Source organism: Scyliorhinus torazame, chromosome 19 (genome assembly GCF_047496885.1).
Source record: "Scyliorhinus torazame isolate Kashiwa2021f chromosome 19, sScyTor2.1, whole genome shotgun sequence".
NCBI classification, from domain to species: Eukaryota; Metazoa; Chordata; class Chondrichthyes; order Carcharhiniformes; family Scyliorhinidae; genus Scyliorhinus; species Scyliorhinus torazame.
In genome coordinates this window covers 97,381,210-97,406,633 of record NC_092725.1, presented here as the reverse complement: position 1 = coordinate 97,406,633, position 25,424 = coordinate 97,381,210, and the positions used below count along the sequence as shown (strand labels likewise).

The 25,424-nt window shown below is 45.1% G+C and overlaps 1 protein-coding gene across 1 annotated transcript in view; it reads right to left on the bottom strand.

The window, feature by feature from the left end:
• Window positions 1-5,047: 5,047 nt before the first annotated feature.
• The window catches only part of polr3b (polymerase (RNA) III (DNA directed) polypeptide B), a 106,000-nt gene continuing 85,623 nt past the window's right edge, over window positions 5,048-25,424 (bottom strand). The window contains exons 23-28 of the mRNA XM_072484878.1: window positions 23,364-23,506; window positions 15,300-15,403; window positions 12,739-12,905; window positions 9,805-9,918; window positions 8,364-8,537; window positions 5,048-5,660 (exon numbers count right to left, since the gene is read on the bottom strand). Of these exons, the coding sequence (XP_072340979.1) occupies window positions 5,531-5,660; window positions 8,364-8,537; window positions 9,805-9,918; window positions 12,739-12,905; window positions 15,300-15,403; window positions 23,364-23,506 (832 nt within the window). The 3' untranslated portion in view covers window positions 5,048-5,530. The remainder of the gene's footprint in view (window positions 5,661-8,363; window positions 8,538-9,804; window positions 9,919-12,738; window positions 12,906-15,299; window positions 15,404-23,363; window positions 23,507-25,424) is intronic.

Here is a 25,424-nt window from a genome sequence, read left to right as displayed (position 1 = left end):
GCCTACTTGTGACAATAAGAGATTTTCATTTCATCTTCTGATTAGGCACATTACAGCCTTCTGGACTTAACATTGAGTTCAACAGCTTCAGACTGTGAACTCTCTCTCCACCTTCACCCCATTTTTATTTCTATCAATTTGTTTTCATTTCTTCCATTGATCTTTATTGCCCTCACCATTGTCCCTCCTTCCCCCACCCAGTTGGGTCAACTATTCCTAGTTGCCCTTTGACACGCTGCTCACCTTTGTTCTCCCATTTAAGATGTGCCACTATCAGCACCCTTCTTAGCCTTAATCACCCCATTTACATTCCTTTTGTCTTCTGTCCTCAACATGTTTTTCAATCTCCACCTATCGCTGGCCCCCTATCCACCCCCACAATCCCCCCCAACCAGTTTAAATCTAACCCCATTTCCAGTTCTCTCCCGCGTTGACAAAGAATCATCCAGATTTGAAACGTTAACTCACTTCTCTCTTCACAAATGCTGTCAGACCTGCTGAGATTGCCCAGTATTTTTCTGTTTTTGTTTAAGGTTCCTTGTTCCACATTTTGTCATTAATCCATTCCACTCCTTCAGGAAAGAAATTCCTTGTACTTTTCTTTTTGGTTGTCAGTGTCATTGACAGTACAGGAGGCCATTCTGGCCGATATGCGGGATTTCCCACGCAACCCGCCAAGGCGGCCCGCCATTGGCCGGCAGTGGGATTTTCTGGTCCTGCCATTGTCAATGGGGTTTCCTGTTGAATGCACCCCTCGCCAGGAAACCCGCTGTGCCGTCGACAGGACTAGAAGATCCCGTCGGTGTGAATGGCTGGAAAATTCCAGCCAGAGTCCATGCCAGCTCTCTGTAGAGAAAACCAGTCTGTCCTATTCCCTCGCTCTATCCTTGCAGCCTTATTTCCTTCAAGTACCCTTCCAACTTCCTTTTGAAATCATTGTCTGCTTCCACCACCCTCGTGGGCAGCAAGTTCCAGGTTATTACAAACGTCTGCAGAATAATGTTCTTCTTCACATTCCACCTCCCACTCTGCACCTCTTGCCCAAAACCTTAAATCCGCATCTCCCTAGTCCTTGTCCCCTCAACTAATAGAAACAGGTTTCCTTTGTCTACCTTATCCAAATCTGACAACTTTGTATACCGCCATCAGATCTCCCCTCAATCGCCTTTACCCCAGCTCTTCAGTCCAACCTTGTAGCTAAAAAGCCCTCATCCCTGGAACCATTCTGGTAAATCAATCCGCACCTTCTCAAGGACCCACACAGTCTTCCTAGAGTATAGTGACCAGAACGGGACTCAGTACTTTAGTTAGGGCCCAAGCAGATCTTTGTAAAAGATCAAAATAATTTCTCTCTCAATCCCTCCATTTCAGAAGACTAAGATCCCTTAACTTTGCTAACCACTTTCTCAACATGTCCTGCCAACTTCAAAGTTCTCTGCACATGCACCCCCAGGTCCTCTATTCCTGCACACTCCTTAGACCAGTGGTGGGTAACTTGTGACCCGGGAGCCTTGAGTGCGGCCCATGAGACATTTTGTTGACTGTTACCCACGTGCAGAGTTGCTACATTCCACTGGGCTTCATCTGGGTAGTTCTTTTCCTATGGGTATGACTGAAGTGATGGGCGTGCCGATTACTCACAACATTGACTGTGAGTCAATATAAATATAAATAAATATAAATATTTAATATAAAAATATTTATTTTGTTTCCATCATTTGAAGTTGATGATAGTTCTATTAATATATGAACGATGAAGCCTTTTCTATAACTTATGAAATATCCAGCATGTATTAAATGTTCTCAACCTTATTTACGGGTCACGGTCAGTGGATAAGCCCAGTTTCAATTTTGCAGCTCACTGAGATGGAGGACCACACATGATGCTCACTCAGTCACTAGCCCGTTCTACAAGTTTGTAAAAGAATAGTGAAAGTAAACATACATCCCTTAGAGTCTGAGACAGGTGTAATTATAGTGCGGAATAAGAAAACAGCAGTGAACTCAACATGTATTTTGTATCCATCTTCACAGTAGAAAACACAAAATACAAACCAGAAAAGGTCAGGAACCAGGGTCTAATGAGAGCCAAGGAACCCAAGGTAATTAATGTTAATAATGAATATTAATTAATATATCTTATTGATCCACAGGCTCAAGGGACTGTAAGGGTCACTCCTGTTCCTATGTCCTAATATTCTTTTGTTCTGCGCTGTCAGAAATGCCATCTTCCAAATGGGACATTAAATCAAGGCCCCATCGGTCTTCTCAGGAGAATGTATAAGATCCGGAAGAAGCAGCAGGGCAGTTCTCCCCAGTATCCTGGCCAATACCCATCCCTTAGCCAATGCGGCTGAAACAGGTTATCTGGTCATCATGACATTTCTATTTGTGGGGTTTGCGGTGTGCAAATTATTTTTTATCATCATTGTAACAGTGCAACATTACACTTTAAAAAGTGCTTCAGTGACTGTATCGGGCTCTGGGGACAGACAGGAAAGTGGAGTTGAGACCACAATCAGATCTGCCGTGGTCTTCTGCCATGGCAGAACAGGCTCGGGGGGCCGAATGGCCTCCTCCTCCTCAGTCCTATGTTGGGGCACCTTGAGGTCCTAATGGACAGACAAAACGCTTTGGGGATGTCGTTAATGTATCTCTAAAGAGGCAAAACATCCTCACTGACTGGTGGGAGTTCCTGGTCTGTGAACAACCAAAATGGAGACGGTTTGTTTGGGAGGACACCGAACACAACAAAAACACAGCTTAAGAGATCTCCCTTTTATGGCAGGGATAAGGGACCAAAGAATGCCTGCAATGCAGAAGGAGGCCATTCGGCAGCAGCCACCCTCTGAAAGGGGACCCTACCCATTCGCACTCCGTCACCCTATCCCCGTAATCCCACCTAAACTTTGGACACTAAGGGGCAATTAGCGTGGCCAATCCACCTAACCTGCACATCTTAAAACTGTGGGAGGAAACCGGAGCACCCAGTGGAAACCCACGCAGACACGGGGAGAATGTGCAGACTCCACACACAGTCACCCAAGGCCGGAATTAAACCAGGATCCCCGGCACTGTGGAGCAGCAGTGCTAACTGTACCACAATTTGTTTTCTCTTGGGGAGCTGTCAGCCTCTCCAGAGAGCAGTGGAGTCTGGGGTCTGAATTAATTCATGGTTGAGTTGGGTAGATTTTTGATTGACAAGGGAGTTAAGGATTATGGTTGGCAGACAGGAAAGTGTGATTGAGACCACAACAAAAACAGCCATGATTTTAATCCAATGGTGGAGTAGCCTCGAAGGACCAAATGGCCTGCCCCTGCTCCTCAGTCCTCTGTTCTTTGAGGACATCCAACAGTAAAGGGAGGTCTGGAAAAGGAGCCCGGGAAAGAAATGCCAGCGTTCTCGAGTCCAAGGACCAATCCCACGTCCCGGAAGCACCTGACAAGTGTGCGGTCGAAGATGCTGCTCGAGGATCAGGTTCATCAGCCACGTGAGGACCCACAGAACCCATGACCAGTGAGCGGAGTTTCTTAGGTGGACAATCATACCCGTTAGCAAGTGAAGAAAATTACAGAAACACGATCTGCCCCTTTACAAATGTGTGCTGGCTCTCCTTAATTAACTCAAACCTCTTCCAGCACATGCACATGTTGATTTTTTCTTTGATTATTATTTCTAAAACCTTACCTGCTTTTAATAAATTAACTGGTCATAGAACTGCCCTTATATCTTTTCTATATTATAACTATTTTCTTCTTCTTATTATTATTATTATTAATAAGTTTTAACCTCTGGGGCTGGTTTAGCACAGTGGGCTAAATAGCTGGCTTGTAATGCAGAACAACGCCAGCAGCGCGGGTTCAATTCCCGTACCGGCCTCCCCGAACAGGCGCTGGAATGTGGCGACTAGGTTTCACAGTAACTTCATTGAAGCCTACTTGTGACAATAAGCGATTACTATTATTATAATAGGAGCTTCACATTTGCCATTCCCCAATCCTCTGGAACTTCCTGGATATACAGGGAAGATGATGGCAAGCCCATCCATCATCTCCACCCTCACTTCCATTTCCAACATGGGATGGCAGTCATCTGGACCAGGCAATGTATCTACTCTATGCAATTAACCTTTCGAGTGCCACCTACCTCTCAATTTTCAGTCCCTCTATTAACTCGATCTTCGCTGCTTCTATCAATATTTTGTTGGCTTTCTCTTTCTTAGTAAACACTGATATAAAGTGCTCATTAAGTATTTAAACCTTGCCCTGAGTTTCTACGCATCACTAACTCTCTCATCAATCACAATTGGGTCACTGCCGAATCCGTTCTGGGATCAACCTCAATGTAGCCTCAAAGCAGTGATGGCAACAGAACCAAATGTAGCCTCAAAGCAGTGATGGCAACAGAACCAATGTCGCAGCAAATTCAATGATGAGGCACTCAGCCAGAGGCTCACTGCCAACCTGACGACTCCTGCAGACCCAGAGACAGCGTTGACACTGCCTGGTCTGCCCTCAAGGCTTCCATAATCAGCACCTGTGAAGAGATGCTTAGTCATGCGGCCAGATTTCCTTCCGTAAAGGACATTACTGAGCCAGATGGGTCTTTATTACAATTGGCAATGGTTTCATGGTTATAATTCCAGATTTTCTTTTTATTGGATTGCCATGGTGGGATTCGAACCTGGATCCCCAGGTATTATCCTGGGTCTCTGGATCATTAGACCAGTGAAAATACCACTGCGCCATCACCTCCCACACCCATTGGTTGCAAAGATCTCGCTGGCTGTCAGCACGGAAACACTAAGTTTCTCTACTTCAGGGAGCTGTGAATGCGCTGAGTATACTCGAAACAAAGGTTGATAGATTTGTCGGCACTAAGGGATATGAGGATGGTGCAGAATGACTGAATAAAGGTAGAAGATTGGCCATGATCCTGTTGAATGGCTCAGGAGGGACTGAATGGCCTCATTCAGCTTCTATTTTTATGGTACTGACGGGAGGTGCATAGATGCAGCATTACTGCAGAGGCAAATTAACTCAGACCTTTCTTATTAAAATAATTTTTTTTAATTGAAGGATTCATAGCACACAGAATAAAGCAAGATACAGTCACCTTCTAAAAATTAAATTAAATAACCCATTTCTTCTTCGAGCCTGCCTTGGCCATTCAGCTGCTCCCAGCTGTGAAGCATATAACTGAATGATGTGGACTGGTTTTCTTTTCTTGTTTGATAGCAAAACTAATTTTGGTGACCAAGCACAAGGCCTTGTATTAACTCTGCTCCTTCAGTTCAAGAGAGCTAGCCAGACCTTTATGAAGGCAGCTACAGTCAGTGTTGCTGTATTGTATCAGCCCATCAATCACAAGCAAGTGATTCTTGCTCCTCGTGTCGGCCCGAGTTTAAAACAGACATATCGGAGGTTTAGATCTCCCCGCTCCAGCCTGGTGGGACTCTGGAGACTGTCTCTGTACCTCGAGAATCGGTGCCATTTCGGCTTAAACATAGTCCTTACTTTCCAGAACAGGTTACTCGTTATACCTGGCCAGCTTCAATCTGGGCACAATGTTCATGGACTGCAGCTCCTGAAACAGCAGTTTACAGGCATATGGGATCCGAAGCGAGGAGACGTGACACGAGGACTTGCAGTAATGACACCTAGAAAGATAAAACATGCTTACACTATCTGCTTTCAACCGGACAGAGTAAAATTATCTAACTACTTTCACAAACGCTTTTAAAAAGAAAAATCAATCACCTCCCAGGAATGCAGAGGGGAACAAATCTTTTAAATTGAGGTATCGCATGGGGGGCAGACCCCACTAGGTTTGAAAAGTGCAAGCCTGTACCAACGACAGCCGATGGCTCTAATTCACCAGCAGAGAACTGAACCAATATTAAAATACATTCACTGAGGGTTCACAGTGTATATAGTTCCATGGATGCTACAGATAAACCGTGCAACACAGCCAAGTGAAACAAAAATCTCAAATCTCTGCACACCTGCTAAACATCAAACGCAGTTTTAACCTGGTTACAACATTGAACACAAATCACATTTCCAAAGCATTAGCAAGTTGCCACAGGTCAGAGGTCACGATACTGTATTGGTCATGGCACTAGTTGAGAAATCAGAGATCAGGTTCAATTCCCATCCTGTCAAAGTGATGGACCTAAAATCAATTATTCTGTAAATTTGTGGGAAGATTGGTTCACTTGGACTCCCTGACTCAATGAAAGAAAGACTTGCATTTTTATTGTGGCTTTTACACTTTCAAGACCTACCAAAGCATTTCACAACCAATGAAGTGCTTTTGCTGAAGGAAACATGACAGCTAATGCACGCACAGCAAGATCCCACAAATATCAATTTGATAACAACCAGTCGATCTGTTTCAATGATATTGAATCAGACATAAACATTGGGTGTAGGATACTGGGCAGAATTTCCCCAATCTTCTTTGAAGTAGTGTCGTGGGATCTTTTATATCCAAAAGGGAAGATGAGGCAATGAATTATCAGCTCATCTAAAAGACGCCAACTTCCACAATGCAGCAAGGTCCCTCTGACATTGCGGCACTCCCTCGGCACTGTCCTTCTGCCAACGCAGTGCTCCGTCAACACCGTCAGCCACCCACCACAATGCAGCACCCCCTCAGCATTGTTCCCCATACACCCGATAGTGCAGCACTCCCTAATCACTGCCTCACTCCCTGACAGTGCAGCACTCCCTCAGCACTCTCCCACCCCCTGACAGTGCAGCACTCCCTCAGCACTGCCCCACCCCGACAGTGCAGCGCTCCCTCAGCACTGCCCCACCCCGACAGTGCAGCGCTCACTCAGCACTGCCCCACCCCGACAGTGCAGCGCTCACTCATCACTGCCTCACCCACCGACAGTGCAGCACTCCCTCAGCACATCCCCCCCCCCCCCCCCCACTTCTGACAGTGCAGCACACCCTCAGCACTGTCCCCCTGACAGTGCAGTGCTCCCTCAGCACTGCCTACCCAGACAGTGCAGGGCTCCCTCAGCATTGACCCCCGACAGTGCGGCACTCCATCAGCACATCACCTCACCCGTTACAGTGCAGCACAACCTCAGCACTGAACCCCCGACAATGCAGGGCTCCCCCCCGCAGCGCTTTCCCTCCCGACAGTGTAGTGCTCACTCAGCAGTCCCGCCACTCATGACAGTGCAGCACACCTTCACCGTACTCTCCCGCTGCCCTTCCCGATAGTGCAGTGCTCATTCAGCACTGCTCCCGACAGTGCAGCACTCCCTCAGCACTGCCCCGACTGTGCAGCGCTCCCTCAGCATTGCCCTCCAACAGTTCAGCGCTCTCTCAGCATTGCCCCCCCAACAGTTCAGCGCTCTCTCAGCATTGCCCCCCCCAACAGTTCAGCGCTCCCTCAGCACTGCCCCCAACAGTTCAGCGCTCCCTCAGCACTGCCCCCCAACAGTTCAGCACTGCCCCCAACAGTTCAGCGCTCCCTCAGCACTGCCCCCAACAGTTCAGCGCTCCCCCCCAACAGTTCAACGCTCCCTCAGCACTGTCCCCCAACAGTTCAGCGCTCCCCCCCAACAGTTCAGCACTCCCTCAGCACTGCCCCCAACAGTTCAGCGCTCCCCCCCAACAGTTCAGCGCTCTCTCAGCACTGCCCCCAACAGTTCAGCGCTCCCTCAGCACTGCCCCCAACAGTTCAGCGCTCCCTCAGCACTGCCCCCCAACAGTTCAGCGCTCTCTCAGCACTGCCCCCAACAGTTCAGCGCTCCCTCAGCACTGCCCCCAACAGTTCAGCGCTCCCCCCCAACAGTTCAGCGCTCTCAGCACTGTCCCCCAACAGTTCAGCGCTCCCCCGCAACAGTTCAGCGCTCCCTCAGCACTGCCCCCAACAGTTCAGCGCTCCCCCCCCCCCAACAGTTCAGCGCTCCCTCAGCACTGCCCCCAACAGTTCAGCGCTCCCTCCCCAACAGTTCAGCGCTCCCTCAGCACTCCCCCCAACAGTTCAGCGCTCCCCCCCAACAGTTCAGCGCTCCCTCAGCACTGTCCCCCAACAGTTCAGCGCTCCCCCCCAACAGTTCAGCACTCCCTCAGCATTGCCCCCCAACAGTTCAGCGCTCCCTCAGCACTGCCCCCCTGACAGTTCAGCGCTCCCTCAGCACTGCCCCTCTGACAGTGCAGCATTGCATAGTGTGTCGAACTGGAGCCATTCTGCACTCAAGTGCCTGGTGAGGGATTTTAACTCTACTTTCTAACTCAAGAAGTGAAATGCTACCCACTCTGCCGCAGCTGATGGGGTAATGGCAGTTAACGCACGCAGGGTAGCTCTCACAACAAGTGACTCAAGCAGCTGTACTTACCAGCCAGAGTATCCCAGGAGGCCACACTGTCCGCAGACATCTACCTCAAAGGCATCGCTTGAGATCATCAACCTTTCCAGCAGCATCATGCTGGCACCGTAGCCAATCAGGCAATCTCGTTCCATCTCACCAAGACGCAAACCTCCATCGCGAGATCGCCCTTCTGTTGGTTGCCTGGAGGGTATTTTTTCAACAATTATCACCATATCAAAATTAAAAACAGCCTGCAAGCTGCCAAGTTGTATACAAAATACCATCTCCGGCATTGATACTATGGGGATCTTGCATCATTCAATATCCTTCATACTGCTCCAAGGAATTCTCTCCAAACACCAGTACTCGAATTCTCTTGCAATAAAGGCCAGCATACCATTTGCCCTCTTTACTGCCTGCCATACCTGCATGCTTAATTCAGTGACTGGTGTACGATGACACCCAGGTCTCGCTGCACATTCCCCTCTCCTAATTTATGGCCATTCAGATAATAGTCTGCCTTCCCGTTTTTGCTGCCAAAGTGGATAACCTCACATTTATCCAAATTATATTGCATCTGCCATTCATTTGCCCACTCACTCAACTTGTCCAAATCACACTGAAGGATCTCTGCATCCTCCTCACAGCTCACCCTCCTACCCAACTTGGTGTCATCTGCAAATCTGGAGAGATGACATTTTGTTCCCTCATCTAAATCGTTGATATATATCGTGAACAGCTGGGGTCCTAGCACCAATCCCTGCGGTACCCCACTAGTCACTACCTGCCAATTTGAAAAAGAGCCATTAATTCCTGCTCTTTGTTTCCTGGCTGTCAACCAGTTTTCTATCCATCAAAATACAGTACCCCAATCCCATGCGCTTTAATTTTACACGCTTATCTTTTATGCGGGACTATCTAGAATTTCCCCCACTACTGATGTCAGGCTTACAGGTCTACAATTCCCTGCTTTCTCTCGACCTCCAGCAGGAACAGTTCCGCAGTCTATAGAATTCTGGAAAATGACTACCAATGCATTCACTATTTTTAGAGCCACCTCCTTCAGTAACCTGGGATGCAGATCAAGGAATATGGAGCAAAATCAGGTAAATAGATTTGTGGGACAGATCTGCCATCATTTAATAAAGTGGTCAAATATCTAGTGATATTTAATTCTAATCTCTTACTCGGTCCTTGTGACTTCGTTTTCAGAACATTTTTAAATGGAAGTATGAGGGACTCAATATGCAGAGAGGGTACACCATCCAGTTCACACTAACCAACGCTGTGCACAGATTTCAACACACATCAAGTTAAAATCCAATGATGTTAACTTCAGGATGCATACTTATTTCAATACACAATGGAACAGTTCCAACCAGCTGGCCAATAATTGTGACTGCAGGTCTCCACAGGCTTAATAATCAACATAAGGAGACAATATTAATTTAACCTGGCAAGAGCTCACCTGGTTAGGACAGCCCGGGGACCTCGTGCTCGAGCATGCATTTTATCCAGGACCATATGCTTCAGCTTCTGATAGTACACAGGACCAAAGTAGATGTATGCCTCCAATGGTTCACTGGGAGAGAGAGGGAGAGGGAGAGTTGGTGACTGAGCACACCGGAATATAGTGCAGCAGAGCAAGCGCACGAGCGGGAAGCAGTGCGCGAAGGCAATATATATTAAAGTTTTTTTAAAAATGAGGATAAGCCATACGAAGAACAAACGTGCAAATTAGGAGTAGGCCTTTTGGCCCTCCCAAGCCTGCTCCACCATTCAATAAGACCATGGCTCATCAGATTGTGGCCAAAACACCTCTTTCCTGCCTGCCCCCGATAACCTTTGACTCCCTTGTTAGTCAAGAATCTATCTACCTCTGCCGTAAAAACATTCAATGACTTTGCCTCCACCAATCTCTGAGGAATTGAGTTCCAACATTCACAACCCTCAAAAAATGTCTTCCCATCTCATTCTTAAATGGGAGATGCCTTATTTTTAAACTGTGTCCCGTAACTCTCGTATCTCCCACAAGGGGAAACATCCTTTCAGCATCCACCCTGTCAAATCCCCAGAGGATCTTATATGTTTCAATAAGATCACCTCTCATTTGTCTAACCTCCAATGGGTAAAGGCCAGGCCTGTCCAACCTTTCCTTAAAGATAACTAAACTCCCATTGCAGAGATAGAGAGGTTTCAGGAGCATATTCTAGAGTTTAGGGCTGAGGGCACAGCCACACGTAGTGCATGTGGGTACACAAAATGCCAGGGTAGAGCTGTGGGATCAGGGTGGGCACAGAATTAGATATAGCTTTTGGGGCTAAAGGGATAATATTTGGGGGGGGGGGCGGGGATCAGGGTATTGAACTTGACGATCCGCAATGATCTTAATGAATGGCAGGTCAGGCACGAAGAGCTGAATGGCCTCCCCCTGCTTCTATTTTCTATAACACAGATTTGTATGGTTGGTTCATTGCCTCTGGCTCAATGTCCTGGAACTCTCTTCCTAACAAAACTTGTGTGAGTAACGTTGTCACACGGACTCGTGGAACAAGATGGCAGCCAACCACAGCTTTCATTTTTTAAAATACATTTAGAGTACCCAATTCATTTTTTCCAATTAAGGGCAATTTAGCACAGCCAATCCATCGAACTGGAACATCTTTTTAGGTTGTGGGGGTGAAACCCACGCAAACTCCACAAGGATAGTGACCCGAGGCCGGGATCGAACCCGGGTCCTCAGTGCCATGAGGCAGCAGTGCTAATGACTGCACCACCATGCCGCCCCCAACCACAGCTTTCTCAAGGACAACTCTTAAGTTCCATTTTATCAATGGCATCCATGTCCACAGAATGAATGAATAAAAATGTTTGCATTCCATTTGTAATGTATTCAGTCTAGGAATCCCAACAACTTTGCATTTAAGGAGACACTTCAAGGATTTTAGTTTGTTTTAACTAACCAGATCTTATCCATTAGATTTTCTATCAGATGTAACCATAAAATATTGAACAATCACTTTTACTGCAGTTTGTTTAGAGATCTTTAAGTCTTTAGAAAGTTCATCAAATTTGTATTCCATACTTTTGTCTTCACTTTTTGAAAAAAAGGCCTTATACTTTGACAGAATCATAGAGGTCGACACTACAGCATAGAAAAGGCTCTCCAGCCCATCACATCTGTGCCAGTCAAAAACATTTTAATCCCATTTTCCAGCACTTGGCCCATAGCCTTGTATGCCTTGGCATTGCAAGTGCACATCTAAATACTTCTTAAACGTTAAGCGCCTCTGCCACCACCACCCTTTCAGGGAGTTCCAGACACCCATCAATGTCTGGGTGAAAAAGGCTTTCCTCAATCCCCTCACCATAAATCTATGCTCCCTGTCATTGATCCTTCCACCAAGGGGAAATGTTTCATCCGGTCCACTCTATCTATGCCCCTCAAAATTTTATACATCTCAATCATGTCCCCACTCAGTCTCCTCTGCTCCAAGGAAAACAACCGCAGTCTATCCAATCTCTCGTCAGAGCTAAAACTCTCCAGCCAAGGCAACATCCTGGTAAATTCCCTCTGCACCCTTTCCAGAACTATCACGTCCCTCCTATAAAGTGGATTCCAGAACTGAACACAATACTCTAACTGTGGCCTAACTAACAGTTTCTACAGCATAACCTCCCTGCTCTTAAATTCTCTGCCTCGGCTAGTAAAGGCAAGTATACCATATGTCATCTTTAACCACTGTATCTACCTGCCCAGCTACCTTAAGGGACCAATGTACATGCACACCAAGGTGCCTTTGATTTTTGGTGCTTCCCAGGGTCCTGCCTTTTATCATGTATTCCTTTGTCTTGTTTGTCCTGCCGAAGTGCATCATCTCACACTTATAGAATCATATAGCATAGAAGAAGGAGGCCATTCAGTTCATTGTGTCTGCACCGGCTCCCGAAAAGGTACCGACCTAGTCCCATTCCCCGACCTATCTCCATAGCCCTCTAAATTCATCACTTTCAAATATATATTCAACTCTTTTGAATCCTCCTATGAAATTCGCCTCCACCACTCTCCCAAGCAGCACCTCTAAATCCCAACAATTCCGGTTTGAATTGCATTTGCCACCGATCAGTCCATTTGACAAGCCTGCCTATCTCCTCTTGTAATCTAAGGCTATCCTCATATAACCACCCCATCAATTTTCATATCATCCATGACTTACTGATCAATCCTCCTACATTCAAGTCTAAATGATTTACATAAACCACAAACAGCAAGGGCCCCAACAGTGCTCCCTGCGGGATCCCACCGGACATGGGCTTCCAGTCAGAAAAACTGCCCTAGACCATCACCTACTGCTTCCTGCCACTCAAGTGCATCAGAATTAAGTTCAAGAATTAGATATACCCAGTGATTCCAGAGGTGACATAGTCCTTGCCCTGATAGTTGTAACCGTAATGTATCAGGTCCTCACAAACATCCTTGACTTTGCTGCCACCAAAGGCAGTGCCATAGTGGAACCTGCCATCCAGGGTGCCAGCCTTCCCTGCCAGCAGCTCGATCAATTTACCAACCTGTGAAGACAAAGAGCACACAGCAAGTAGCACACCAACAAATCCCGGAAAGCCACCATTCAGAATCAATAACCTCTTCCCCCGATCCTCAAATTTCTTTTCACATACCGCCTTTGCACTATTCAACCTGACCTTGGCTGCTCCAGAATGTTCCCATGCAACTCCAGATTACTCCCTTGCCTATTCCCCTGCCCACTTCATCAAATTCCTCCATCTCCACTCCATCCACCCCAAATTCAGCCATAAAGCTCCTATCTTTTGGCACTCACTTTCTTTGACCCTTGCCAATTCTTTCCGGTCTAAAAGTAGTGTCCCTAGCAATAGGCATGGGATTTATTTTGCGTTTCTTGAGTAATTGTCCCTTCCCCACCTACTGACGGTGACACATACACAAACATTAACATTAGACATCAGTTAAATCTTTTTTTCCCACCAAGCCTTTCCCAATTTCTTTTTGATGTCATACTAGATGATGAGATTTCAGGAAGATGATTACAAAAGGTTCTGTCTCTCCTTTCGTCTCTTAATGGATAGGCAATAAACATTGCCCTTGCCAGTGCCACCTACATCATTCAAAAAAATTATTAAAAATGTCCCCAAATTCCTTTAAAAATAATTAAACCATTACCAACAATTTTAACACCTTTTTATTTTACTCAGATCATATTAACCTATGCCACTGAAGGTAGGCGGCGGTAATTTATGGTGGTTTGTTTGTAAACCATATATTGGGACGGATTTCAACAAAACCTAGTACACAGAAAGATACGGCTCAAGAACTACTGATTAATTTTTGGTGAAGTTATGGATCCAGATGTGCCTGCTTCATTTTTTAAAAAAAAAGGATATTGGGAGTTGGGGTGAATTGACCATTTTTTAAAAGAATGTTGTGGGTTGTTTAATTTAGAACTTGTTGAACATTTAATATGCTGTGGTGGAATTTATCACAGCTGCCAAAATGTGAGCAGAGTTTTCAGAACAGGTTGTTGGGATGTGGATTGGCCTGAAACATCCTCGATGTGATGGAAGCACCTAATATAAATATTTATTTTTCCTTTGTGGTTACAGAGCGTCAACCAGACAGGGAAAGGCCATAAGCAAGGGCTGCGCGTGTGTAACAATTTTTAGATTAAATTGCGGGTGACATTGTTGGTGATAATTCAGTGTTTGACAGCACAAACTTGGCAGTGCAGTTCACCCAAGATGCTTTGGAACACTAGGAACAGGAGGATAATTTTCAGACCCTTAAGCATACTCAGTTGTTGAACTGTATCTCAAACTCTATATAAACTCCTTAAGCTACATATCCCTTCAATACCCTTACTTAACATAAATCCATCAATCTCAGTCTTGAAAGTCCCAATTGGCTCCCAATATCAGCAACCTTCTTGGAAAGAAAGTTCCAGAATTCCATAAATAAAAATAGAAAATGCTGGAATTCAGAAGGTCTGGCAGCATTTGTGGGCAGAGTAACAGAGTTAATGTTTTGAGTCCAACAAGAATCCTCTTTGGTATTCCAGCTTCGCAGAAGTCATATTCGACTTGAAATGTTAACTCTTTCTCTCTCCACAGATGCTGCTAGGTCTGTTTCCAGCACTTTGTCTTTATTTCAAATCTCCAGCATCTGCAGTATTTTGCTTTTGTTGCAGAATTACAGAACAATGTGTGAAAAACCTTGCATTGATAATTTTGAATTAAATGCTAACTAAGCACCTTGGTGTGGTTCCTGGAGCTCACATTAAAAATGAAACACAAGGAGTTGTAAGTCTTTTGTGTGCGACTCTACCCACCGAGCTATTGGTCTCAGCTGGTGGTTGGGTTACAACGAGGCAGTATCCCTTTTTTCACTTTTTCTTTTTTGACTGGCTGGAACCTCTAGTTCTCCTGTTTAGGAGTGAACTTCTATCTGCCTGGATACACAGTTCTCTACCCAAATTAAACATTTAGACTACGGAAAGTAAGAACTGTTATTTGCTAAATGACAAGATTGAGGTCAAGGAGGTTTAAAAAGCGTCCAAGAATTTTAACTGCCCCCCCCTCCCCGAGGGCTTTGTAAACCAGGTTTGACACTAAATTGAATTTACAACGTTGAATTGGAGTGCTGCAATAATACAGGCCCCAGGCAGTCTCACTCCAGGGCTAGCTGAACCCCAGTCCAGACATAAATTACAAGCTTATGTGTTGGTATAAAGTGGCATTCAGCAGAATGGATGCTGAACTAGCAGCAACAGGCCCCTTCGTGTCCCAGCCTTCGGAAGTTTATTTTCTTCCAGTCAAGTGGAAAAAAAACTCTGGCCTCCGTTCCATTCACTCGAGGGATGTCATCAGCTTACCAGCATTCCAATGCATCTGTAGTAAACCACTGCTACACAAAATAGGACAATCGAGACTCACCGTCATTCGGGAGGGGTAACCATGAGGGTTCATGATGATATCTGGACAAATTCCACTGTCACAGAATGGCATGTCTTCTTGAGGCACAATCAAACCGCAGACACCTAGGGAACGAGAGGGAGATTTACTCGCAGTATCTATTCCAATTACTCATAAATGTATTATCCAATCATCAGTATTCCACAAAGACTAGGGAATCATAAATACGCTTCCAAACCACATTTCTCACTTAGACATTTTTGCTTGAGTGTGGAGTGTTATTGATGTTTGCAGAATATTAGGTTTTGAAGGGTGCGATACACCAATAATCGGCAACAATTAAAATCCTTTGGATATGGTTAGCTCGGTCAGCACATCACTGGATCAAAATAGGTTAATTTTATGGTTCTGTTACTGGTTTAGGGGCTGCAACGAAATCCAGAAAATGGAAGTTCATGGCAGTTTGAGTTATTGAATTCATGGGTTAAAATATTCTGGAAATTAAGAGCCAGTAACAGTAAAAATGATGCCCGACTCCAGTCCCATGCCATTGTCACTAACGCCTAATAAGTCACGGATATGCAGCAGAACAAATCAGCAATGACCAATAAGTACCAGCCTCTGCAACCTGAGAATTAATCTTAGAGAGCATGAAGAGGCAGGATTGAGAATGGAGGTTTTCCATTCTACAAGGAGCTGCCTTTCATCTGAGCAAATACATCGTTGACGGGGCTACAAGTACAGTCATTTAAACGTAGTGATGATGGGTGTCAGGAATTCTCAGCCAGGTTGAGCGAAGGATTTTACTAGAGAATGCAGGAGAGCGGTAAATGAATTGCAGGTAATACCTGCAGCAGATAGGGACGGTCTGGGCCCACTCACATGATTATAAACTCTCATGGATGGGAGTGTGGGGTGGGGGGTGTCGGCGAGGCCACATGATGAACACCAGCTAAAAAGGGTTAAAAAAACGACCCTCCAGATCACCAACCCAGACTTCAGGTCTAACAGGTGAATATGCAGCTTTGGGAAAACTTCACGCAACCTTCTTGTATGGTGAAATAAGCACAACTGTGAATAGCAGCAGACTGTGGAAAATGTCGACTGCTAAGCTACAGAGAGCCCAGTGTGTGTTGTTTGTTTTGTGTGAAAGGGAATGATAAAAGATGCATGAAATTGACACAGAAAGGCAGGAAAACAGAAAGAAGCGAGGCTGCTCCATCAGAGGCAGCGTGTAGCCTTTGGTGAGCTGCATAACAATGGGATCTACACATCCAAGCACAGATCCAACACAGCTGTGGGTTTCATTAGATGAAGAGACTGGTGACTAAAGTAAATAATTAACCTATTGTGATCCAGTGAAAGTGCTGACAGGACTAACCCATATCCAAGGGTTTTAATAACATTTCCCCCAATTTAATTGCACAAGTCTATTTTATTGCCTTTGAGTTCAGATGCACCACTTGTATGAAAAGTAACCAATCCTGTAACAACGTTTTAAAAAAGCAATATGATTTTCAGTGGACAGTCAGGAAATTAAATCTTTTATTAAATACTCGGGAATGATCCAAGTCACAGCTTGTGATCTTATCAAAAACTCCAAAAATCTCACTAAATGGAGGTAAAGCTACAAGAATCACAGGCCATTTTGATCTCTGTATTTTGTTGCTTCTATGTAAACCATTTCAGATTTTATGCACAGGACTTTCCTCAGACTCGGCTATATTTTCCCACTAAATAAAGCAGCATAAAAGAGTGCGTACTAATTAATACAGAAAGATTAAAATACTCTTGAGCAGCTATTATAAAACAATTAGCATAGAGGCTTTCGAAGCTGCAAATGGAGAGAATGGGTTAAGGGCTACTTTGCTGCACAGTTTGCATTTACTGTTTCATTCCTAGATTGTGTTTGTGGGAGGCAATTATGTGCCATAAAATGGTAATGTAACTGCTTTGCATACTTAATTGGGAGGTCACAAGGTTACCAGTTCAGTACTTGTATCTGAAAACAGGCACTGCGGGACATTTTATCGCTGTGAAATGTGAAAGGCACAAACAGCTATGTCACAATGACCAAGGAGAGTTTAAAAAGGGCTTTTACAAAAAATAAGTCGCGCCAATCAAAAGTTCCGGCTAGAAATTGCAGGAATGCTCAATTTAAAAAGTACAATTTTAAACTGATGAAACCACCCAGGACAAAACATTTTAAGATAATTTATTTCCACACCTCGAGCTGGGCACATATAGATCACCTTCAGATGTCAAATTCTTAAGGTTCGCGCTGCAACAAGTAATTTGGTAATAATTAACATTGAGCTACATTTAAAAGTTCTAAGCACCATTAAACCAAAGGATTAGGCCAGTCATAAATCAGGAAGTTAGAGCACAAGTAATTAGGGTAATAGAGTAATCATGGGCGATTTCAACCGTCAAATAGACTGGGAATACCAAATTCACAGTAATAGGTAGAGGATGAGTTTATGGAATATTTACAAAATAGTTTCCTAGATCGAGGGACCAAGAAGTATTTAGATGTGCACTTGCTATGGGTGAAGTGCTGGAAATGGGATTAGAATAGTTAGGTGGTTGTATTTGACCAGCACAGATGCGATGGGTCTAAAATACTTTTGTGTTGCAGACCTCTTGTGACCAACTAGGAAATAGGCTTTTTCGCCTAATAGTGCAATGAAAGTGTATTAATTAATAACCTTGTTGTAAAGGGGCCTCTAGGAAAGAGTAACCATAATATGATATAATTCAATATTGCATTTGAGTGATGTAATTAAACCTGAAACTATGAACTTAAAATATATAAAGCAAACTCTGTAGATGTGAGGGGGAAGTTGGGTAGGATAGATTGGGAAACTAGATCAAAATATATGACAGTTCACAAGCAATGGCTTGAATTTAAAGAATAAATAATTGCAAAAAAAGAGTACATTCATCTAAGGCACAAAAACCCTGTAAAGTAGTCCAACCATAGCTAACAGAAGAATTATAAATAATATTAGATCAAAGGAGAGGCTTATAATGCTGCCAAAAAGGGTAGCAAGCTTGAGGACAGATAGTACTTAGAACACATCAATAAATTGATAGAGAGAAAAAAAGAATTGACTAGAAAGGACAAATACTATTTACATAGAGTCTATTTACATAGAATTTACAGTGCAGAAGGAGGCCATTCAGCCCATCGAGTCTGCACCGGCTCTTGGAAAGAGCACCCTACCCAAGGTCAACACCTCCACCCTATCCCCACAACCCAGTAACCCCACCCAACACGAAGGGCAATTTTGGACATTTTCAGTTATGAAAATTAGGGTTGTCAACTCAGGCTGGACATATTCCGGGAGACGTCGGTGGAAGTCATAAAAACCCAGCAAACGGTTTTGGACCGGGGGTAAGGACTCTTCAAAATTGGCAGGTCATCTAGCCACTTGATTGAGAAACAGGTTTGACCCCCAAACAGAATGAATTTACTAGACACAAGAAGTAGGGAGAAAACAATGGCTATTCACTGTACTAAACAGATATAAACCTTAACTACAGAAACTTTTACCCATTGTCCTTTTCCAATCTCTTTTTTGTTCCATGTTATTAATATTGGCATTGTGTGAGGGAGTGGTTAAGCAGGGGCTGGTTTAGCACACTGGGCTAAATCACTGGCTTTTAAAGCAGAACAAGGCAGGCCAGCGGCACGGTTCAATTCCCGTACCAGCCTCCCTGAACAGGCGCCGGAATGTGGCGACTAGGGGCTTTTCACAGTAACTTCATTGAAGCCTACTTGTGACAATAAGCGACTTTCATTTTCATTTAATTTACCTTTTAAAGTGGTGGGGAAGAGCTTCAGGTATCTGGGGATTCTGGTGGCTAAGATTGGGGGCAGCTCCACAAGTTAAATTTGGGTAAAGCGGTTGATCAGATGAAAAGGGATTTCCGCAGGTAGGACATGCTCCCGCTGACACTGGCGGGGAGGGTACAGACGGTGAGGCTGTTCTTTTTTCAATGTCTCCCGATTTTTGTCCCAAAGACCTTTTTTAGGAAAATTAATGCAGTAATCTCGGGTTTTGTGTGGGCTGGTAAAACCCCGAGGGTGAGGAAGGCACTCCTGGAACGGGGTCGCGGGGAGGGGGGTTCGGCCCTCCCGAGTTTTATTAATTATTACTGGGCGGCCAACATATCGATGGTCAGGAATTGGGTAGTGAGGGAGGGGTCGGTGTGGGAGCGAGTAGAGGCAGCATCCTGTAAGGGTACGAGTTTGGGAGCTTTTTAACGGTGCCCCTGCCATTCTCGCCGGCTCGATACTCCACAAACGCAGTGGTGGCGGCAGCCCAGGGTGTGGGGGCAATGGTGACAGCACATGGGATTTGAGGGGGCTTCAGTGTGGTCACCGATCTGTGACAATCACCGTTTTGTACCGGGGGGGGGGGGGGGGGGGCTGGATGGGGGCTTTCGGAGGTGGCAGTGGGCAGGGATTGAGAGATTTGGGGATCTCTTCATTCAGGAGGGTTTCCCGAGCCTGGAGACATTAGGGGAAGAGTTTGAGTTGCCGGGTGGGAACGGGTTTCGGTACCTACAGGTATGGGATTTTGTCTGGAGGCAGGATCCAAGCTTTCCTTGCCTCCCCCTGTGGGGGCTGCAGGATAAGGTAATGCCAAAAACGGGGATTGGGGAGGGGAGGGTCTCGGAGATATACAAGGAATTGATGGAAGGGATCCCAATCGGGGAGGTAAAGAGGAAGTGGGAGGAAGAGATGGGAGGGGAGTTGGAAGTCGGACTATGGGGAAAGGCCTTGAGGAGAGTCAATTCATCCTCGGTGTGTGCCAGGCTTAGTCTGATCCAGTTCAAGGTGGTCCATAGGGCTCATATGACTGTGGCCTGGATGAGTAGGTTTTTTGAGGAAGTGGAGGATAGGTGCAGACGCTGTGGGGGAAGCCCGGTGAATCATGTACATATGTTTTGGCCGTGTCTGAAGTTGAGGGGATTCTGGCAGGGATTTGCAGACGTCATGTCAGAGGTCCTGGAAGGGAGGGTGATTCCGAGTCCAGAATTGTCAATATTTGAGGTATCGGAAGATTCGGGGGCCCAATGGGGGAGGGAGGCCGATGTCCTGGTGGCCCGGAGTCGGATTTTGCTGGGATGGCGGAACTCCAAAGTCAGGAGTGTGGGTCAGCGACATGGCAGGCTCTCTCAGGCTGGAAAAGATTAAGTTCGCCTTGAGAGGCTCAATTCAGGGGTTTGCCCGGAGGTGGCAGCCGTTCATCGACTTCTTCAAGGAAAATTGAATGTCAGCAGCAAGCTAGAGTGCCCCAGTACACACAAGCATATGCATGCAGGTAAATGAGATTCAATGAAGAAAGTTTGGATTTCTGACCAGCAGCCACTTGGGAGGGTACAGTGAGCTGTAAACTAAGTTGGAGGATACGTCCATGTGACGCACTGTCCACAAACAGAGAATGTTGCAAAGACACAACATTTATACAGAGAAAACAACATTCTCATCTCCTAAAATGCTGTATTTGGTCACCTGGAGATTAATGCCAATTCTAGTAGACTCCCGGTCTTTCCAGTAGGGTTGACAACCCTAATTCAAATTTCACCTGCCCTCAAAATCCATGGCGGTATGAGGGGGAAAAATATGTTCCAAATTTCCATGACTCTTCTGGAAAAAAAATATCTTCCTAATTTTACCCCTGAATGACGTGGCTCTAATTTTAAGGTTATGCCATCTTGTTCTGGATTTCCCCACCAAAATCCCTTCATACTTATCCTATCAAATCCCTAAATCCCCCATAATGTATACAAGTCTATTGAATTCAAGCCACATTCACACAACCCCCCTCCCTCCAAATGTCAGACTCAAATGTATCCTGGCAGGAGCTGATCACAGATTCTTAAACCCCACCATAACGAAAATAGAAAAAAAAAATCACAAGGATCGCAGTTCTGGAAGGATATTTTACTTAAACTACGCAATGCCATAATCCCAACCTCAGGCACAGTGCAGGGCAATCATCATTCCATATATTTATACAGCGAGGACCAGCAGCTAGAAATTTGGATTATGGTCTGTGTAGTCAGTGCTTCCCAACACATTAAACAAGACAGGATAAAAAAGGGAGAGCTACCAGGAGCAAAGGTTCTCAGGATAAAAGAGGTCCAAGATACAACCATAAGTCCATACCTGGTACATGCCCACCCCCAAATGAAGAAGAAAAAAAGCTGCTCGGTCATGTAAGGGAACACCTCAACCATATGGAGGGCAACAGGATATCGACCCAGTACAGGTCCCGGCTCAACCCCACACCCTCGGGTACTTTCCATGGTTTATTGACTCTTGGTGCCAGAGGGTGTCATGCACATCAAGAAACTCAGCCTCTCAGGATGTTCCTAATAAGTGCCTTTGAGAAGCACAAGGGGCAGCAGGATATCAATCACAGCACGTGGCCTCGTCCAGCACATTCTGAGATAAAGGAGTCAACGCCCTCAAGACACCCAGTACAGGACCCTAGCTGGCTCTGCACCTCACACCCAGGGCAGTGCACCAACCCACCGGCCAAAACAGGGCTTATAACAGAACGCTGCTGATCCACAGGAAAAGAAATCAGCCCCAAGGGAGGAACACCCAAGTAAACCCAAGAACATTAGACACCGACCAGCACCGTATGTCTTTGCAAGAAGGCTATTCGGGGACAGGGCAGCACTGCCTCAACAGAGACAAAAACACTGCTTCTCCATGAAGGCTCAACCACAATTCAGGAAAGCAATATATAAGACCATCCGGAGGAGGGCGCCTAATTTCTCCATCAAGCCTACTCCCAAACTGAAAGGCTCCGACAATGCAGACATATCATACTGACTCTCACTTCAACAAGTCAAACACAGATGAACTGACCAGAGCCAGAGATGTGTCACCATTTATTTCCCCCTACTCCAATAGCCATAAAAACGCCAACCACAAAAAAGAATCAGAAGGAACCCAGTCCTTTTCAGAATACATGATCTGCACAGGCCTTCAAAGGAAACAGGTACAGATTCTCAAAATTCAAAGCAACAACAAAAAGAGAAGCAAATTGCAAAATGAAAACCCAATATAATTAGCTCTAACTAGGGGGCTATCCTCAATCCATGTGAGGACTAATCTAACCCTACCACCCACCACCATACCATCCACCCATTAACCCCGTCGTGGCTCCACTCATCTTCTGGATCAATGGGATAAGATGTGTCTAAAATGTGTTCCTTCTCATGGATTCAAGGATTACACTACATAAAAAAGGGGTAAGACTTGTGCACAAACCACATATCACTTTATTGATTCAATATTGATTCAATATGGTTTTCGCTAAAACAGGATAACAAACAACCCTCACCCTCGAACATCATACTTCCCAACAGGAAAAAAGACAACAACATGAAATCAAGAGCATAATCACACAAGAGAATAAAGTCCAGGATTCTTAATGAACTGCAGGACAAAACTCCATCCCGCTTTGAAATAACAAGGCCATGACAGGATCGTCGAACAATACTCAGGAGATCTCAAGTTCCATTGAATGTAGAGTCTTCACCTCTGGCTATCGAGTCTGCACTGACCCTCTGAAAGAGAACTCTACCTAGGCCCACATCTCCACCCTATCCCCGTAACCTCACCTAACCTTTTAGTCACTATGGGGCAATTTATCATGGCCAATCCACAACCTATACCCAACCTGCACATCTTTGGACTGTGGGAGGAAACCAGAGCATCTGGAGGATACCCACACAGACACAGGGAGAATGTGCAAACTCCACACAGTCACCCAAGGTTGGAATTGAACATGGGTCCCCTGGTGCTGTGTAGCTGCAGTGCTAACCACTGTGCCACCGTGTCAAACCTTCTCTCAAGGATACTTCACGGTTCATCAAAGGGAGCACCAAAAACCTTCACCACCGAGTCCAGATCATCACCCAGAACATTATTCGCAATAGCGATCATCACACTGATGCATCCAGCAGCGCCAGTGCATAAACCCGCTCGCCAGCAAACCTGCCACTGCAAACTGGGTCCACCCGAGCCAAACTGCATGTCACATATTACAACCTTACCTTTCTGTCCATGCCGGCTGCTAAATTTATCACCAATCTCAGGACGTCTCGTCTGTCTCAGCAGAATTTTAATTAAGAACGCATCTTCTGAGTTTGAGGAGATCATCACCTTCTCTATATAAGAATCTGTTGCTCCTTTGTAGCTGTTATGTAAGCAACATTGGTGATGTTAGCAATCTGAGCTAAAGGCCATCCAGTATGGTTAGTCATCTCAGCTGTATACTGTTTGGCATTATTTGCAATCACATGAGAGTATTCCACGTGTTCCAAAATGTTAAGCATCCAAAGCAAAAGGGGTTGAGTATGGGATCTAGCACTCTTGCACTTCCGAGTTTCCAATATGATTGGAGGGGGGTGCGCCAGATGTTTTTGAACCATTTACAAGGATCTAATGCTTTCTACTGGTTGTTTCATTCTATTATCAGGATCTTCCAGGCTCACGTATAATCATTACTCTAGAATTACCATTCCTCTTTCACTAACTTTTACACAGAAAAAACGAACTGGGATTACTGGACTACAGGGTTAGGGTGGAGTTGTGGGCTTAAGTAGGGAGCTCTTTCCAAGTTCCAGTGCATACTCGATGGGCTGAATGGACTCCTTCTGCACTGTAAATTCTATGATTCTATTCTATGAAGCCTTAGTACATTTGTGAAAATGCCCAGAGTGTACATACTGAATGACTTTGCTGTGCAGTCTGTTAGAGGTGAATGGTTTTAATAATTTGCACACCTGAGGTCCACCAGCAGAAATGTGATGGATAACCAGTTAATTTGTTTGTGCAGCCTTAGTTAAAGGAATGCACAGCAAGACACTAGGGGAGACCCCTCCATATTCTTCCAATAGTGCCATGGGACTTAAGCATTTATCCGAAATATAGGAGGCCCCGATTTAACATCTTATTTAACAAGGGGTATGGTAAAATGTTTCATGCGGTGAGTTTCTGCAACATGGGGTGCACAGCCTGAAAGAATATTGGAAGCAGATTAAACAGGAACTTTCATAAACCAATTGGATCAACACGTGAAGAGAGAATGGGACTATAGGGAAAGAGGAGGCAGTAGGTTTCAAAGAAGGAGCTGGCACATTCTCAAAGGTCCTTCTGTGCTGTAAGATTAAAGGTGTCCTACCCAATATTTATCCATCAACCAACACTAGTGACAGATTATCTGACCATTCAAGGATTAAAATCTGAGGGCTAGTTAACTTGCAGTTCCTTGTGGTTAGGTGATTGAGGGGTGGTGGTCTGATTGAGCTGCTTAAAGGGATTCAACAGGTTAGATAGAGAGAAACTATTTCCTCCGGTGTGGTAAACAAGAATGAGGGGACAGGACTTTATAATCAGAGCTCAGCCATGCAGCAGGGAAATCGGGAAGAATTTATTCCACATGAGTGTTGAAAATCTGGAACTCTCACTCCTTGATATCAGACTCTGATGTTAGGGATTAATTGGAGATTACAAGACTGATGAATGGGCTTTCGTTGGTAAGGGTAACATGGCAAATAAATAGATTGAGGTACATGACAGCCAGGATCAAGGGGAGATGGTGGTGTAGTGGTGATGTCACTGGACTAGCAATCCAGAGGCCAAGGCTCATTCTCTGGAGACACAGGTTAGGTGGATTGGCCATGGTAAATTACCCTTAGTGTCCAAAATTGCCCTTAGTGTTGGGTGGGGTTGCTGGGTTATGGGGATAGGGTGGCGGTGTTGACCTTGGGTAGGGTGCTCTTTCCAAGAGCCGGTGCAGACTCGATGGGTCAAATGGCCTCCTTCTGCACTGTAAATTCTATGAAAAAAAATCCCATCACAGCAGCTGGTGGAATTTAAAATAATCTGGAATTTAAATCTCAGAAATGCTGACCATGAAACCGTTATCCATAGTCGGAAAAATTGGCAGGTCATCTATCCACTTGATTGAGAAACAGGTTTGACCCCCAAACAGAATGAATTTACTAGACACAAGAAGTAGGGAGAAAACAATGGCTATTCACTGTACTAAACAGATATAAACCTTAACTACAGAAACTTTTACCCATTGTCCTTTTCCAATCTCTTTTTTG